This window comes from Saccopteryx leptura, chromosome 2 (genome assembly GCF_036850995.1).
Source record: "Saccopteryx leptura isolate mSacLep1 chromosome 2, mSacLep1_pri_phased_curated, whole genome shotgun sequence".
Taxonomy (NCBI): Eukaryota; Metazoa; Chordata; class Mammalia; order Chiroptera; family Emballonuridae; genus Saccopteryx; species Saccopteryx leptura.
Genome location: NC_089504.1, coordinates 382419849 through 382438569, shown reverse-complemented (window position 1 = coordinate 382438569; position 18721 = coordinate 382419849). Strand labels below are relative to the sequence as shown.

The 18721-nt window shown below is 47.1% G+C and overlaps 1 protein-coding gene across 4 annotated transcripts in view; it reads right to left on the bottom strand.

Moving 5' to 3' along the window:
• Window positions 1–18489, bottom strand: part of PPIL2 (peptidylprolyl isomerase like 2) — a 53171-nt gene extending 34682 nt beyond the window's left edge. For 3 of the 4 annotated variants that reach the window (XM_066365445.1, XM_066365444.1, XM_066365443.1), the window contains exons 1-5: window positions 18358–18489; window positions 16259–16308; window positions 8059–8104; window positions 5439–5501; window positions 2126–2177 (exon numbers count right to left, since the gene is read on the bottom strand). In XM_066365445.1, the coding sequence (XP_066221542.1) occupies window positions 2126–2177; window positions 5439–5501; window positions 8059–8104; window positions 16259–16308; window positions 18358–18389 (243 nt within the window). In that variant the 5' untranslated portion in view covers window positions 18390–18489. The remainder of the gene's footprint in view (window positions 1–2125; window positions 2178–5438; window positions 5502–8058; window positions 8105–16258; window positions 16309–18357) is intronic. The other variant, XM_066365446.1, reaches the window with a different exon arrangement.
• Between the last annotated feature and the right edge of the window lie 232 nt (window positions 18490–18721).

The following is an 18721-nucleotide window of genomic DNA, read 5'->3' as shown; positions in this document are numbered from 1 at the left end:
CCTGATTTATTGATGTCACCCCATTAAAATTAATAAAAATTTATTTATAAAAAAAAAATAGCCTGACCAGGCAGTGGCGCAGTGGATAGAGCATCAGACTGGGATGCGGAAGACCTAGGTTTGAGACCCCGAGGTTGCCAGCTTGAGCGTAGGCTCATCTGGTTTGAGCAAAAATTCACCAGCTTGGACCCAAGGTTGCTGGCTCAAGCAAGTGGTTACTCGGTCTGCTGAAGGCCCATGGTCAAGGAACATATGAGAAAGCAATCAGTGAACAACTAAGGTGTCGCAATGCGCAACGAAAAACTAATGATTGATGCTTCTCATCTCTCCGTTCCTGTCTGTCTGTCCCTATCCCTCACTCTGACTCTGTCTCTTAAAAAAAAAAAAAAAATTGGCCCTGGCCGGTTGGCTCAATGGTAGAGCGTCGGCCTGGCGTGCAGGGGTCCCGGGTTCGATCCCCGGCCAGGGCACACAGGAGAGGCGCCCATCTGCTTCTCCACCCCTCCCCCTCTCCTTCCTCTCTATCTCTCTCTTCCCCTCCCGCAGCCGAGGCTCCATTGGAGCAAAGATGGCCCGGGCGCTGGGGATGGCTCCTTGGCCTCTGCCCCAGGCGCTGGAGTGGCTCTGGTCGCGACAGAGTGACGCCCCGGAGGGGCACAGCATCGCCCCCTGGTGGGCAGAGCGTCGCCCCCTGGTGGGCATGCTGGGTGGATCCCGGTCGGGCGCATGCGGGAGTCTGTCTGACTGTCTCTCCCCGTTTCTAGCTTCAGAAAAATATTTTTAAAAAAAATTAAAAATATATATATATATATATTTCTTCAGCTGGGTGAAGTTCACATTCTTCGGTTGTATAACTATTTAAGAAAGATAAAATACTAAAAAGTGGAAGAAAAAAATATATACCCAAACGCTAAGAGCAGTTGTGATGGGTGGCTCTGTTTTAACATTTCTGGGTGTCTGTAGTTTGCCTCTTCTACAGGAAATTTCGTAATAAAACAAACTCCAGACAGTGAGAGAAAAGCAGCAGCCCCGGTGGGAGGCCTTGGCTGGAGGAAGTAGAGGGGACTGTGGAGAGACCCTGGAACCGGAAGGTAACACTGCCCCCTGGGAGCACCTGACTCAGGGCCCCGGTCCCTGTACCGACTGCCACCCAATCGGATGAACCTGGCCCTGCCTCAGCAGGGCCCAAAGGATAAACTTGGTGGGTATCCCAGGGCTGGGTCCCTGAGTCAATCTGCAGCCCTGAGTCTTCTCTCTCCTGCAGTGGCCCCTCCCCTCCACCAGTCCCATACCTGGCTTCTTTCCTTGTTCTTTCACTAAACTACCCCCACACAGCTGGGTAGTGGAGCATTAGACTCCAGGACAGAGGATGGGGTCCTTGCTCTAAGGCTGCTCCCACCAGAGAGCCTGTCTCCTTCAGGTCAGACACCCTGGGTCCACGACAACACAGAGACACCCCCCCACAAACACACACAATATGCTCCTCCTCGGGCCCTGAGAAGTAACATGGGACCAAGCCAACCATGTGTTAGCTGCCATTGGTCACTTTGGACCTGGCAGGTGACCAAGCCAAGAGCAACCCTACATGGCTTGGAGCCACATCGAGCATCTGTGGAGCAAACCCAAGTAACAAAAAGTGGTTCACATGCAACCAAATGACAATGTTCACTGGGGGAAGAGACAGAGGACATGAGGACAGGTGTGGACAAGAAAATACGAGGGAGCTTGAGGACAGAGTGGAGCCTGGAAACCACCATTGACGGAGCAAGTGCAGACCTCCCCAGCAGAGGCGTCCCAGACTCGACACTGGCTGCTCCTCAGAGGCAGACAGGGCCTCGACGCCAGGGAAGGCTACGTACCCTGCAAACAAGCCAATCACACGGGCATGGGCAGCAATAGGAATGCTGTCAGAAGCCCCAGCGGCTCCCAGCAACAGATCTCACAGAAAAACACTGATGGCCACACTTTCAGTGACAAAAGAAGAGAAAGAACACAACAGACATCTGAAAGAAAGGGCTCTCCGTAGGAATGAGCACCCCACCCCGACCATCTGAAATAGAACCAAAGGATGGGTGAGAGGACAGCGTTCACTGGCGTCACTTAACTCCTGCACCTCCTCCCCTACCTCGCCATTGCTGGGGTTGGTCCCATACTTCTTAAGCCAAGGGAGGATGTTCCTGAAGGGAAGAGAACAGAGAGCATCAGTGTGACAGGCAGGCGCAGCACAGTCCAGAAGGCTGCTTCCATGGCACCTGTAAAGGGGCTTTTCTCCGCTCTACCTCTGCTAGCAGGACAGGAGCGCCTTGCCTCAAAGGAAGCGGCGGATGTTTCTGGAAATGTGGTTTCAAAGCACGTTCAGGATTTTTATTGCAGTTATGTATAAACAACACAAACTAGCAAAAATAGATGCACACAAATGTTGACAGATCCATAAAATGAAATACTGGACCACCTCAAAACTCAAACTTGCAGAGAATTCTGAATGATATGGGTGAAAAAGCTCTCATCATGACTAAGAATGGATCTACAATGGATAGAGCATTGGCCCCATGAGTGAGTCCTGGGTTCGATCCTAAGTCAGGGCACACATGAGAAGTGACCATCTGCTTCTCTTCCCCTCCCACTCCCCCTTCTCACTTCCTCTCTCGCAGCCAGTGGCTCCACTGGTTTCAGCATCAGCCCCAGGCACAGAGGGTAGCTCAGCTGGTCTGAGTGTCAGCCCCAGACAGGGGTTGCCGTGTGGATCCCTGTCAGGGCACATGCGAGAGTCTACCTCTACTCCTCTCACTTAAAAAAAGAAAAAGAAAAAAATGAATCTAGAACTATCTTCGTGGTATTATCACAACCATGTTACCACAAGTAAAGTCACAGAAAAAGATGAATATAAATATTGACAGTGATTATCTAAGATAGTGACGATAGTAATTTTTTCCTTTGAAATATTTCCCAGTTTTTCTAAAATAGGTCTGAAACATAAATATATTATATAAGCTGGTTTATGCTGGAACATAAAACTGACCATAATGCTTCAAAGTACAGCACTGGAAGGCCTTGGCCGATTGGCTCAACAGTAGAGCATCAGCCTGGAGTGTGGAAGTCCTGGGTTCAATTCCCAGTCAGGGCACACAGGAGAAGTGCCCATCTGCTTCTCCACCCTTCCCCCTCTCCTTTCTCTCTGTTTCTCTCTTCCCCTCCCGCTGCCGAGGCTCCATTGGAGCAAAGATGGCCCGGGCGCTGGGGATGGCTCCTTGGCCTCTGCCCCAGGTGCTAGAGTGGCTCTGGTCCCGACAGAGCGAAGCCCCGGAGGGGCAGAGCATTGCCCCCTGGTGGGCAGAGCGTCGCCCCCTGGTGGGCGTGCCGGGTGAATCCCGGTCGGGCGCATGCGGGAGTCTGTCTGTCTCTCCCCGTTTCCAGCTTCAGAAAAATACAAAAAAAAAAAAAAAAATCTCATATATTCAGAATCGGAAGCATCTTTGATTATTGGAAATCGAGATCTTTAAGAAGATAGTGATATACAGAAAAGAATTCTGCATGTGACTAATCTAGGGTTAACTTCTAATAATTGGTCAAATGGATTAGTGATACATCTTTATTTTTAAAAAATTCCATTATAGGCCCTGGCTGGTTGGCTCAGTGGTAGAGCGTCGGCTTGGCGTGCAGGAGTCCCAGGTTCAATTCCCGACCAGGGCACACAGGAGAAGCGCCCATCTGCTTCTCCACCCCTCCTCCTCTCCTTCCTCTCTGTCTCTCTCTTCCCCTCCCGCAGCGAAGGCTCCATTGGAGCAAAGTTAGGCCCGGGCGCTGAGGATGGCTCTGTGGCCTCTGCCTCAGGCGCTAGAATGGCTCTGGTTGCAACAGAGCAACGCCTCAGAGGGGCGGAGCATCGCCCCCTGGTGGGCATGCCGGGTGGATCCCGGTTGGGCGCATGTGGGAGTCTGTCATCTGTCTGACTGCCTTCCCGTTTCCAGTTTCGGAAAAATGCAAAAAAATAAAAATAAATAAAAAAATCCATTATAAAGATTTACAACTTTTGTACTCATCTGTACTCGATATGAACTGTTTGACATTTGGTGGCAATGTGAAATCCACATTCTTTTAGGCAGAGTTTGCCAGTGCACACCCAAGGTCAAACAATTCATTATTTTTGTGGTCAAGTATGCTGAATCAAATGGCACTGTAGCATAGTAAACAATAGCTGCAGTTTATAACTGAAAACGTGTCTAGGCTGTTTGTAAAACGAAATAATTGTTTTATTTGCGAAATAACCCCTTCAAGCACATTCTATTAATTAAATAGTTTCGATTGATTGTGATACAGTTTGGATATTTATATGGTATATAATTATATTTTTATTAAAATAATATTGTATATTAAAATTTTTTTGGCCCTGGCCGGTTGGCTCAGCGGTAGAGCGTCGGCCTGGCGTGCGGGGGACCCGGGTTCGATTCCCGACCAGGGCACATAGGGGAAGCGCCCATTTGCTTCTTCACCTCCACCCCCTCCTTCCTCTCTGTCTTTCTCTTCCCCTCCCACAGCCAAGGCTCCATTGGAGCAAGGATGGCCCGGGCGCTGGGGATGGCTCCTTGGCCTCTGCCCCAGGCGCTAGAGTGGCTCTGGTCGCGACAGAGCGACGCCCCCTGGTGGGCAGAGCATCGCCCCCTGGTGGGCAGAGCGTCGCCCCTGGTGGGCGTGCCGGGTAGATCCCGGTCAGGATCTGACTGTCTCTCCCCGTTTCCAGCTTCAGAAAAATACAAAAAAAAAAAAAAAATTCCTTTTTGTATTTTTCTGAAGCTGGAAACGGGGAGGCAGTCAGACAGACTCCCACATGCGCCCGACCGGGATCCACCCGGCACGCCCACCAGGGGGCGATGCTCTGCCCCTCTGGGGTGTTGCTCTGTTGCGACCAGAGCCACTCTAGCGCCTGAGGCAGAGGCCACAGAGCCATCCTCAGTGCCAACTTTGCTCCAATGGAGCCTTGGCTGCGGGAGGGGAAGAGAGAGACAGAGAGGAGGGAGAGGGGGAGGGGTGGAGAAGCAGATGGGCGCTTCTCCTGTGTGCCCTGGCCGGGAATCAAACCTGGGACTCCTGCACGCCAGGCCGATGCTCTACCACTGAGCCAACCGGCCAGGGCCTGTATATTAAAATTTTTTAACTCACATTTATTCATAAACAAATTATATAATAAAATTTTATTTACTTAAAACGATTCATTTTGAAAAAAAAAAAAAAAAACAATTCATTTTGTATTTAACATTTTTAAATTTTAATATTTTATCCGGCCCGTGAAAAAAGTTTTCTTTCTAATCTGGCCCGGGGGCAAAACTGTTGGCTACACCTGACCTAAAACCATAAATCCTCCAGCTGGCCCCACATCCCCTTCCTAAATGTATTACCAATCTTACCCTGTTCGTTAACTCAAAAGTCAAGGGAGAACTCACAGCAAATCAAAGACGACGCCTTCAGGTGTGCAGACCGGGTAGCTGAAGGGCTGCAGAGAGAGACTAAGAAAGGATATGGTCACCTTTGGTCATGCAATGGACTGGCCAGGCCACTCCCTCATGGCTCCTATGACTTCTCCTTTTGCCGTCCTTCCCTCAATCATTCCTTCAACAATTCTGGTGCTTCTCTGCACAGCCTGGGATAGGTGCCAGCACAAAAGTGACGCCCCGATTCCTGCCCCTCAGAAGCTGCCAGCACAAACCAGTAAGTATAAGGCAAGGGTTCCAGAGGTAGTAAGGGGGTTTAGGGACAACTGCAGCCTGGTCTTCTCCACACCCTATGTATACATGTGATCATGTTGAAGCCCAAAAGAGGTCCTGGAGGTGGCCAGGGTGAGGCAGGACCAAAATTCACTCTCTAAAACCTCACATAGCACAGATAGGCAGGCCACACTTTCTTTCTGAAAACTGCCCTTTCCCATCCCAAGAGACCCTGCTTGGGCTCTCAAGGTACGGAATGCCCTGCCTGTGCTTGACCACAGAGTATGCACACAAATCTCCCCACATTTGCTAGGAGACATGTGACAGAAGCAAGACCTGAGGCCCCAGTAGCCCAAGGTAAGTTCTAATACATGTATGTGAGGATAGAGAGGCCTGCAGAGGCCCAGACTGCCACAGGCCCTTTGCCACCTCATGAAGGGTCTCTTTAAGAAATGCAGGCCCTCTAATATCCAAAATATACAAAGAACTCATAAAACTCAACAACAAACAAACAAACAATTCAATAAAAAAATGGGAAGAGGATATGAATAGACACTTCTCCCAGGAAGAAATACAAATGGCCAACAGATATATGAAAAGATGCTCATCTTCTTTAGCTATTAGAGAAATGCAAATCAAAACGGCAATGAGATACCACCTCACACCTGTTCGATTAGCTGTTATTTGCAAGACAGGTAATAGCAAATGTTGGAGAGGCTGTGGAGAAAAAGGAACCCTCATACACTGTTGGTGGGAATGTAAAGTAGTACAACCATTATGGAAGAAAGTATGGTGGTTCCTCAAAAAACTGAAAATAGAACTACCTTATGACCCAGCAATCCCTCTACTGGGTATATATCCCAAAAACTCAGAAACATTGATACGTAAAGACACATGCAGCCCCATGTTTATTGCAGCATTGTTCACAGTGGCCAGGACATGGAAACAACCAAAAAGCCCATCAATAGATGACTGGATAAAGAAGATGTGGCACATATACACTATGGAATACTACTCAGCCATAAGAAATGATGACATCGGAACATTTACAGCAAAATGGTGGGATCTTGATAACATGATACGAAGCGAAATAAGTAAATCAGAAAAAACCAGGAACTGTATTATTCCATACGTAGGTGGGACATAATAGTGAAACTAAGAGACATTGATAAGAGTGTGGTGGTTACGGGGGGGAGGGGGGAATGGGAGAGGGAAAGGGGGAGGGGGAGGGGCACAAAGAAAACAAGATAGAAGGTGACAGAGGACAATCTGACTTTGGGTGGTGGGTATGCAACATAATTGAACGACAAGATAACCTGGACTTGTTATCTTTGAATATATGTATCCTGATTTATTGATGTCACCCCATTAAAAAAATAAAATTATTAAAAAAAAAAAAAAAAAAAAAAAGATAATGACTTGAGGAAGGGTGCAGATATATGTAACATATCCATTAGACTAGTGTCTCTGTGTGCGCATGTTTGTATGTATGCATATGGGGAGAAAAATCTTTGGACTGTTTAGATTTGAATTTGAATTAAATTCTGATTTTAAGAACTTAAAAAAAAAAAAAAAAGAAATGCAGGCCCTGACCTGACCAGTGGTGGCACAGTGAATAGAGCATCAATCTGGGATACTGAGGTCCCAGGTTTGAAATCCCGAGGTCGCTGGCTTGAGCGCAGGCTCATGTGGCTTGGATGCAGGCTCACCAACTTGAGCGTGGGATCATCAACATGATCCCCCGGTGACAGGCTGGAACCCAAATGTTGCTAGCTTGAAGCCCAAGGTTGCTGGCTTGAGCAAAGGGTTACTGGCTCAGCTGCAGCCCCCTGCCCTGGGTCAAGGCACATATGAGAAAGCAATCAATGAACAACTAAGGTGTCGCAACGAAAAACTAATGATTGATACTTCTCATCTCTCTCCGTTCCTGTCTGTCCCTCTGTCTCTCTCTCACACACAAAAAAAGACAATGCACTTGTAAACACAGACACAGAATAAACAGAAATAATCATTAGTTCTTATCATTGTTGAGTCACCTTCTCCCAGTTTAGGGCAGATCTGGTAGGGAAACAGACAGAATCTACATCTGTATCTCCACGGATCAGATTCACTGTCAAATAACAGTATCAGAGAGGGGAAAGATTAAACTCTCAAAACAGCCTGACCTGTGTTGGTGCAGTGGATAAGCATCAACCTGGAACGCTGAGGCTGCCAGTTCAAAACCCCACATATGAGAAGGCACATAAGAGACACCAACTACTATGAGTTGATGCTTCCCACTCCTCCTTCCCATTTCTCTCTCCCTGTCTTCTCTCTCTAAAATCAAGAAATAAAATCTTTAAACTATCAAAACACTTACCTGCAGTGGTCAAACGGCAAACGACGAAAATTTGTTTGTGGGATATCTGTTCAAAATAAAAATGAGACAAAAGTTTATTCTGTAGGCCCTGGCCAGTTGGCTCAATGGTAGAGCATCGGCCTGGCATGCAGAAGTCCCGGGTTCAATTCCCGGCCAGGGCACACAGGAGAGGCACCCATCTGCTTCTCCACCCCTCCCCCTCTCCTTCCTCTCTGTCTCTCGCTTCCCCTCCCACAGCCGAGGCTCCATTGGAGCAAAAGATGGCCCGGGCGCTGGGGATAGTTCCTTGGCCTCTGCCCCAGGCGCTAGAGTGGCTCTGGTCGTGACAGAGCGACGCCCGGATGGGCAGAGCATCGCCCCCTGGTGGGTGTGCCGGGTAGATCCCGGTCGGGCGCATGCGGGAGTCTGTCTGACTGCCTCCCCGTTTCCAGATTCAGAAAAAATACAAAAAAAAAAAAAAAATTATTCTGTAAAAAATGTCATGTACCATATATACCCATGTATAAGACATACATTTTTTTGAAAAATTTGGGGTCTAAAACCTAGTTGTGTCTTATATAGTGGTTGCATATTTTTTACTTGCATTTCCTGCTTTTTTGTGCTTGTTTTTGTGCTCATTGTTGTAAACAGTGATTCGTCATCAGACACAGATGAGGACAAGCTAATGGATGGGAGTTTTGACAGTGATGAGGAGTTGTATAAATTCTATGATGAATAAAACTTGAGTTCAATAACTTTATGTAATACATTTATTTTTCAAGTTCCATGTCCCAAAATAAGGTGTGTCTTATACATGGGGAAATACGGTGTATATTACTATCAACAATTCAATTACATTTAAAAAAAATTTCACATAAAAAAATTAAATAAAAAGTTTATGTTAATTACCTAGTGCAGCAACTGCTTTGGACTAAAAACTTGCAATAAACATTTGATGTACCAAAACAAATGAGGTACATCAGGAAAGAATTTAAGAGAAAAAAGCACATACAGGCAGATACTGTGAGTTCAGTTCCAGAACACCACCTTAAAGCAAATATTGTAATAGAGTAATTGAAACACATTTTTGGGGTCCTGGCCAGGTTGTTCAGTTAGAGCATCATTCCAATATGCCATGGTTGCAAATTCAATCCCCAATCAGAGAACATAAAAGAATCAACCAAGGAAGGCCCTGGCCAGTTGGCTCAGTAGAGCGCTGGCCTGGAGTATGGATGTCCCGGGTTAATTCCCAGTCAGGGCACACAGGAGAAGCAATCATCTGCTTCCCCACGCCTCCCCTTCCTGCCTCTCTCTATCTATCTATTTTTGTGCTCGTTTTTGTGTTCATTGTTGACGACAGTGATTCGTTATCAGACACAGATGAGGACAACCTAATGGATGGGAAGTTTGACAGTGATAAGGAGTTGTATAAATTTTATTCTCTCTTGCCTGACCTGTGGTGGCGCAGTGGATAAAGCATCAATCTGGAAACGCTGAGGTTGCCGATTCAAAACCCTGGGCTTGCCTGGTCAAGGCACATATGGGAGTTGATGCTTCCAGCTCCTCCCTCCCTTCTCTCTCTCTCTCTCTCTCTCTCTCCCCCCTCTCTATAATGAATAAATAAAATCTTTGAAAAAAAAATTTTTTTTTTCTCTCTACACCTCCCCCTCTTGCAGCTCAGGTGGAGCAAGTTGGCCCCAGGGCACTGAGGATGGCTCCATGGCCTCCACCTCAGGTGCTAAGAGCTCGGATGCTGCAACCAAGCAACACCATGTATCCAGATGGGCAGAGCACTGCCCCCTAGTGGGCTTGACTGATGGATTTTGGTCAGGGCGCATGCAGGAGTCTGTCTCACTGCCTCCCCTACTCTCACTGAATAAAAAAAATAAAATAAATAATCAACCAATGAATGCATAAGTGGAACAACAAATCAATGTTTCTGTTTCTTGCTTTCTAAAATTAATAAATTTTAAAAAAATTTTGTGCCCAGTACTTGTAAAAGTTATATTTATACTACACTGTAATCTATTAATAAAAACATGTCTAAAAAATATACTGTACATACCTTAATTAAAAAATACTTTATTGCTAAAATTGCTAACCATCACCTAAGCCTTCAGCAAATCATGATCTTTTTTTTGGTGGAGGGTCCTGCCTTGATGCTGATGGATGCTGACAGATCAGGGTCATGGTAGCTGAAGGCTGGGAAGGCAGTAACAATTTCTTAAAATAAAACAACAATCAAGTGTACCACATCAATTGACTCTTCCTTTCACGAGTAATCTCTCTGTAGCCTGCAATGCTGTTTGACAGCATTTACCCACAGAACTTCTCTCAAAAGTGGAGTCAATTCGCCTGACCAGGCGGTGGCGCAGTGGATAGAGCATTGGACTGGGATGCGGAGGACTCAGATTCAAGACCCGAGGTCACCACTTTGAGCGCGGGCTCATCTGGTTTGAGCAAAAAGCTCACCAGCTTGGACCCAAGGTCGCTGGCTCAAGCAAGGGGTTACTCGGTCTGCTGCAGCCCCATGGTCAAGGCACATATGAGAAAGCAATCAATGAACAACTAAGGTGTTGCAACGAAAAACTGATGATTGATGCTTCTCATCTCTCTCTGTTCCTGTCTGTCCCTGTCTATCCCTCTCTCTGACTCTCTCTGTCCCTGTAAAAAAAAAAAAAAGTGGAGTCAATCCTCTCAAACCCTGCCACTGCTTTATCAGCTAAGTTTATGTAACCTTCTAAATCCTTTGTCATTTCAAAACCACTTTCTTTGTTCATTCATAAGACGCAATTCAGTTACATTTTCAGGCTCTACTTCTAATTCTAGCTCTTTTGCTATCTCCACTACATTTACAGTTACTTCTTCCACTGGTCATGACCCCATTAAAGCCATCCTTGAGGGTTGGAATCAACTTCTTTCAAACACCTGTTAACGCTGACATTTTGACCTCCTCCTATGAATCATGAATGTTTTGGTATCTAGAATGGTGAATCCTTTCCAGAAGGTTTTCTTCAAATTTATTTACTTATTGATAGAGAGGGAGAGAAAGAAACATGATTTGTTGTTCCACCCATCCATGTATTCATTGGTTGCCTGGATTGAACCTGCAACCTTGTGTATTAGGATAATGCTGTAACCAACTGAGCTAACCAGTCTGGGCCTAGAAGGTTTTCAATTTTTAAAAAATTTTTTTTTTATTTATTCATTTTAGAGAGGAGAGAGAGGGAGAGAGAGAGACAGAGAGGAGGGGGGAGGAGCTGGAAGCATCAACTCCCACACGCGCCCTGACCAGGCAAGCCCAGGGTTTCGAACCGGCGACCTCAGCATTTCCAGGTCGACGTCTTATCCACTGTGCCACCACAGGTCAGGCTAGAAGGTTTTCAATTTAATCTGCCCAGGTCCATCAGAGGAAACATTATTTACTGTAACTATACTCCTTATAAAATGTGTTTTTTTTAATTTTTCAATTCATTTGGGACAGAAAGAGAGAGAGTGTGTGGAAGGCAGGGAGAGAGGAAGAGAGAAAGGAGAGAGAGGAAGAGAGAAGGAGAGAGGAAAAGAGAGGGAGGGAGAGAGGGAGAAAGAGAGGAGAGAGGGAAAAAGAAGAGAGAGGGAGAGAGGAGAGAGAGGAAAGACAGGGAGAGAATGAGAGAAAGAGAAAGAAGGAGAGAAGAGAAAGGAGAGGAAAGGAGAGAGAGAAGGAGAGAAGGAGAGAGAGAGAAAAAGAGAGGAAGGGGGAGAGAGAGGAAGGGGGAGAGAGGAAGGGGAGAGAGAGGAAGGGGAGAGAGAGGAAGAGGAGAGAGAGGAAGGGGGAGAGAGAGGAAGGGGGAGAGAGAGGAAGGGGAGAGAGAGAGAAGGGGGAGAGAGAGGAAGGGGAGAGAGAGGAAGGGGAGAGAGAGGAAGGGGGAGAGAGAGGAAGGGGAGAAAGAGAGAAGAAGGGGGAGAGAGAGGAAGGGGAAGAGAGAAAGAGGAAGGGGGAGAGAAAGAGAGAGGAAGGGGGAGAGAGAGGAAGGGGAAGAGGAAGGGGAAGAGGAAGAGGAAGGGGGAGAGAGAGAGAGGAAGGGGGAGAGAGAGGAAGGGGAAGAGGAAGGGGGAGAGAGAAAGAGGAAGGGGAGAGAGAGAGAGAAGAAGGGGGAGAGAGAGAGAGAGGAAGGGGGAGAGAGAGAGAGAAGAAGGGGGAGAGAGAAAGAGGAAGGGGAGAGAGAGAGAGAAGAAGGGGGAGAGAGAGAGAAGAAGGGGGAGAGAGAGAGAAGAAGGGGGAGGGAGAGGAAGGGGGGAGAGGAAGGGGAAGAGAGGAAAGAAGGCGAGGGAGAGAAGAAAGGTGGAGGGAGAGAAAGAAGCATCTACTTGTTCCACTTAGTTGTTCCATTTAATTGTGCACTCATTGGTTGCTTCTCACATGCACCCTGACTAGGAATCAAACCTGCAACCTCAGCAAGTCGGGACAACACTTTATTCACTGAGCCACCTGGCCAGGGCTGAAATGTATTTCTTAAATGAAAAGACTTGAAAATCAGAATTACTCCCTTGATCCATGGGCTACAGAATATTCTGTTAATATGCATTAAAACAATATTAACCCCATTATGCATCTCCACCAGACTTCTTGGGTAACCAGGTGCACTGTGAATGAGTAGTATTTTGAAAGGGGTATTTTTTTTTCCTGAGCAGTAGGTGTCAACAGTGGGCTTTAAACAGCCAGTACTGACCAGGCAGTGGCGCAGTGGATAGAGCGTCGGATTGGGATGCGGAAGACCCAGGTTCAAGACCCGAGGTCGCCGCCAGCTTGAGCGCGGGCTCATCTGGTTTGAGCAAAAGCTCACGAGCTTGGACCCAAGGTCATGGGCTCGAGCAAGGTATTACTCAGTCTGCTGAAGGCCCGCGGTCAAGGCACATATGAGAAAGCAATCAATGAACAACTAAGGTGTCGCAATGCATAACGAAAACTAATGATTGATGCTTCTCATCTCTCCGTTCCTGTCTGTCTGTCCCTATCTATTCCTCTCTCTGACTCTCTCTCTCTGTCTCTGTAAAAAACAAAAAACAAACAAACAAACAAAAAACAGCCAGTACACGCCCTGGCCAGACAGTTTAGTTGGTTAGACCATCATCCCAAAGCACAGGGGTTGCTGGTTTGGTCCCCAGTCAGGGCACATACAGGAACAGATCAATGTTCCTGTTTCTCTCTCTCTCAAATCAATTAAAAATTTTTTTTTAATTTTTTAAAATAAATAGTACACTGTGTTGTAAACAGATATTCCATCATCCATGCTTTGCTGTCCCATTTACAGAACATTAGCAGAGTAGATTTAGCGTAATTCTTAAGGACCTTAGGATTTTGGGACTGGTAAATGAGCCCTGGCTTCAACTTCAAGTCACCAGCTGCATTAGTTCCTAACAACCAAGTCAGCATGTCCTTTGAAGCTTTGAAGCCAGGCACTGTCTTCTCTCCAGCTATGAAAGTCCAGGACAGCATCTTTTTCCAATATAAGGCTCTTTCATCTACATTGAAAATCTTCTGTTTATTGTTGTCACCTTCACTGCTAGATAACTTGCTGCTTCACCTTGTACTTTTATATTACAGAGACAGCGTCTTTCCTTAAACCTCATGAACCAACCTCTGCTGCCTTCAGTTGTTTTTTTTTCTGTAGTGTCCTTATTTCTTTCAGCATTCCAAGTACTGAATAGAGTTAGCCTGTTCTGGACTAGGCTCTGGCTTAAGGGAACGCTGTTGCTGGTTTGATCTTCTAGCTAGACCCCTGAAACTCTCTGTATCAGCAATAAGGTGGTTTTGCTTTCATATCATTTCTGTGTTTACTGGAGTAGCACTTTTAATTTCCTTCAAGAACTTTTTGTTGCATTCACAACTTGGCTAACTGGTTCAAGAGGCCTAGCTTTCAGCCTATCTTGGCTTTCCACGTGCCTTTATCAGTTACTATTTCTAGCTTTTGACTTAAAGTGAGACTCAGACCTGACCTGTGGGGTGCAGTGGATAGAGTGACAACCTGGAATGCTGAGGTCCCTGGTTCAAAACCCCTAGGTCACCAGCTAGACTCAGAGTGTGGGCTCCTCAGCTTGAGTGCAGGCTCTTTGGCTAGAGTGCTAACTCGTCAGCTAAAGCAGTGGTCCCCAACCTTTTTTGGGCCACGGACCAGTTTAACGTCAGAAAATATTTTCACGGACCAGCCTTTAGGGTGGGACGGATAAATGTATCACGTGACTGAGACAAGCGTCAAGAGTGAGTCTTAGACGGATGTAACAGAGGGAATCTGGTCATTTTTTAAAAATAAAACATCGGGCCCTGGCTGGTTGGCTCAGCGGTAGAGCGTCGGCCTGGCATGAGGGGGACCTGGGTTCGATTCCTGGCCAGGGCACATAGGAGAAGCGCCCATTTGCTTCTCCAACCCCCCCCCCTTCCTCTCTGTCTCTCTCTTCCCCTCCCGCAGCTGAGGCTCCATTGGAGCAAAGATGGCCCGGGCGCTGGGGATGGCTCCTTGGCCTCTGCCCCGGGCGCTAGAGTGGCTCTGGTCGCAGCAGAGTGACGCCCTGGAGGGACAGAGCATCGCCCCCTGGTGGGCATGCCGGGTGGATCCCGGTCGGGCGCATGCGGGAGTCTGACTGTCTCTCCCCATTTCCAGCTTCAGAAAAATACAAAAAAAAAACACACACACAAAAAAAAATAAATAAATAAAACATCGTTCAGACTTAAATATAAATAAAACGGAAATAATGTAAGTTATTTATTCATTCTCTGCGGACCAGTACCAAATGGCCCACGGACCAGTACCAAATGGCCCACGGACCAGTACCGGTCCACGGCCCGGGGGTTGGGGACCACTGAACTAAAGCACTGGCTAATCAGCTTGAGCACAGAATCATGGATATGATCCCATGGTCGCTGGCTTGAGCAACGCGTCACTGGCTCAGCTTGAGAACTCTCCTCCAAGCCCCCCAACCTCCATCCTGTCAAGGCACATATGAGAAGCAATCAACGAACAACTAATGTGAAGCAACTATAAGTCGATACTTATCTCTCTCCTCCCTCTCCATCTCTCTCTCAAATCAATTTTTTTAAAAAAGTGAGAGACAGACAGCTCTTCCTTTCACTTGAACACGTAGAGGTAACTGTAGGTTTATTATCTGGCCTAATTTCAATATTCTTGTAGCTCAGAGAATAGGGATAGCCGAGAAGAGGAAGAGACAGGGAAGGGCCAATCAGTGAAGCAGTCAGGACACACACATTTCCTTTTTTTTACAGAGACAGAGAGAGTTAGTGTTAGGGATAGGAACAGACAGACAGGAACGGAGAAAGATGAGAAGCATCAACCATCAGCTTTTCGCTGCGACACCTTAGTCGCTCACTGATTGCTCCCCCATATGTGCCTTGACCATGGGCCCCCAGCAGACCGAGCAACCCCCTGCTCAAGCCAGCGACCCTGGGCCCACGCTGGTGAGCCTTGCTCAAACCAATGAGCCTGCGCTCAAACTGGCGACCTTAGGGTCTCCAACCTGGGTCTTCCACATCCCAGTCCGATGCTCCATCCACTGTGTCACTGCCTGGTCAGGCACACATTTCTTAATTAAGTTTACTGTCTTATAAGGGCATGGTTCATGATGCCCCAAAACAATTACAATAGTAACATCAAAGATCACAAATCACCATAACAAATATAATAAAAAAGTCTGAAATAGTATAAGAATTACTGAAATGTAACACAAAGACACAGAGTTAGCAAGGCAATTGGAAAAAATCACACCCAGACTTGCTCAAAAAACACAATATCTGAGGAAGGAAATTTGACTTGGGATGAACACCCAATACAATATATAGATGATGTATCATAGAACTGTACACCTGAAATCTATTTTCCGTAAATCTACTAATGAATGTCACCCCCAAAAATTCAATTTAAAAAACCTAATATCTGCAAAGCGCAATAAAGCTAAGTGCAATAAAACCAGGTATGTCAGCCTGTATTAACTTGATAAAGAATGTCATTTTAACCTACATTAAAAAACCCCCACAAGATTAAACATTTTCTTGTATTTTTAGTGTACTTCCCCTTTTCTGAATTGTCTGTATCCTCAGCCCATTTATCTACTATAATTTACATGTTCTAGTTAATTGTTCATTTTTACAGGCTCATTGCATAGTGAAGGCATCATGCCTTAATTACACCCCATATATACTGAGAGGAACAAGAATTTCATGCCTTACCTGGTTTCTTGCCACCATAGAAGTGAGTGTATTCCGCACAGGTAATGTACCTGAAGGAGAGAGAGAGAATCTTACTTCTACCCCCTTTGTAAAGGACAGAGTCTCTGGAAGCAATGGATAACTGAATCATTTCAGTCATTCAGCAAATGCTCATTAAACACCTACTATATGATAGGCACATAACAATAAACACAACAGACATGGGGATACACAAACAATTCCGTTTTGCTCTAAGAAAATGAACTGAATTTAACAGGTTTGATGATGAGAAGGAGCTAGCCATGTGAAGAGCTGGGGGAAGAGCTTTCTAGGCAGAAGGGCCAAGCAGGCATATCACATATAAAAGCCATGAGGCAGGAGTAGCTGTGTTCCCAAAGAAGGGTGAAGTCACTGACAAACAGTGTGCACGGGGGCATTCAGCAGCAGATAAAGAAGATAAAGACAGTGGGTCAGATCACGAGGGGTACTGCTGGCCATGTAAGGACTCTGGATTTGCTGTGAGATGGAAAGCTGTTGGGAAAACAGCTGTGTTAGGCTTGCTCGCTTGTACTCTGCCTGATTAGTGTGTGAGCACGTGTCAGTGCCACATGCGTACAGTCTATGTAAGGCTACGTACGGTGCTTGCTCTCAGGGTGGCTGGCAAATTGAGGATTGCGTGCCCACCACCGTGAGGGGCCATTTTTGCTGTTCATTTGCCCTGAGAAGTGGTTTTCCCCTGCCTGTTTGCTCATCTACCATTTGAGACTCTATTAAATGAAAATGGCCCAACACTTTCTAGCTCCACAGTTTCTCTACTGTCTGCTGAAACCAATGTGGACCTGCCTGGTCTCAGCTGCCAGCGTTACAAAAACTGTTGGAGGGTTTGGAGTAAGGCCCAGACATGGTCTAATACAAGTCCTCAAAGCATCACTTTAGCTGCTGCACGTAAAGAAGAAGCAAGAAAGGCAGCAGAAATTCAATCTGGAGATGACTACAAAGGTCCGAGAAGGCGTTGACATAAACTCAGCCTATGTGCGGATTGGTGGCGAGAGAGTGGTCAGTTTCTGGAAAAGCCAGCAGGACTTACTGAAGGACTGGAGGAAAGAATTGCTGAGGGAAAGAGACAACAGGTCTTACTCCCAGACTTCTGACCTCAGCAAAATGAGATAGGACAAATGGGGAAGAAGCAGGCTCAGGCACTGAGAAACAAGGGTCTCGTTTGGGGCATATTAAATTTGAGATGTCTACTGGACCTACAAGTGGCCATGTCAAGCAAGCAGCTACTGCAAGATTAGACCACCTACGGAGAATATAAAGAGAGAAGAAATCTGGGGGATGAGGTCTGGGAGAGGGGGAGAAAGATCCAGCAAGAGACTGAGAAAAGAGAGACCTCTGAAGTAGACTGAAAATAAACAGCATGTAGTGTCCCAACCACCAATGAGGGGGTTCAGAAGGAGAAAGGCGGTCAATTGTGTCATATGCTGTTGAGAAACCCAACAAAATGAGGACTGGGAATTGCCCACTAACTGGGATCCTGACAAGAGTAGTGCTGGGGTAGAAAGCCTTACTGAAGTGGTTTCAAGGGACAACTGAAATCAGCAAGTAGCCACAGCTCTTTCACGTAAGAAACACGGTGGCAGCTGGAGGGGAACAGGGGCAGGGTTGGTTTGTCTAAAATTGGAAGGTTCTAGAGCAAGTGTGTAGGCTCCTGGGCGTGAACCAGCACAATGCGAGAGGCAGGAGGTCCAGAAGAGAGGGGGGCTAATTCAGGAGCAGAGCTCGCGAGCGGGCAGGAGGGCGGTCCAGGGCAAAAGCGAAGTCGAAGGGGCTGCGTCCGAGGAGCGCGCAGGCCGGCGCTAGGCCGCGCCCAGGTGAGGGAACTTAAGGTCTAGTAGAGCAGACGCCTCCAAAGCCGGAATCCCGGGAGATCTCGACGGCTGGGGTAGGGTGACATTACCCAGCCTGGGGAAGGGGAGAAGCGACAATGGAGAAGGGTTCTGGGGATCAGCTCTGAAAGAGCGAAGGAGGGCAAAAAAGAGGGAAGGGGGACAGCGCAAAGTGCGGGACAGGGGGAGACTGAGCCAGAGCGGGGCTCCGTTCCTGGCTGCGGCTCAACTTACATCTTGTCTTTCTGATGCTGTCGCTTCCCCATAGCGGCAGCGGCGAGGGCGACAGGGCTGGTGAGCACGGAAAAACGTCCAACATATAACTAAGACCGCGGCGTCTCGGCAGAACTCCTTAACTACTTCCGGGTCCCGCCCCGGAGGTAGGCGCTGGGCATGCAGGGAACTGTGGTCCCTAGACGCAAGCCAGCGAGTCGATGGGCGAAGCTAGTCCTTGGGCGGAGTTCCCAGTTGGGCTCGTGTTCTTTTGGAGCTGAGCTTCTGCACCTCAGCTCCGAAAGGCCCATATTCTTTGTGGGCCTTCTCCGGAGTGCATCGCCTATCCGCTCAGCCCGACTCAGTGCCATCCCCACACAAACCC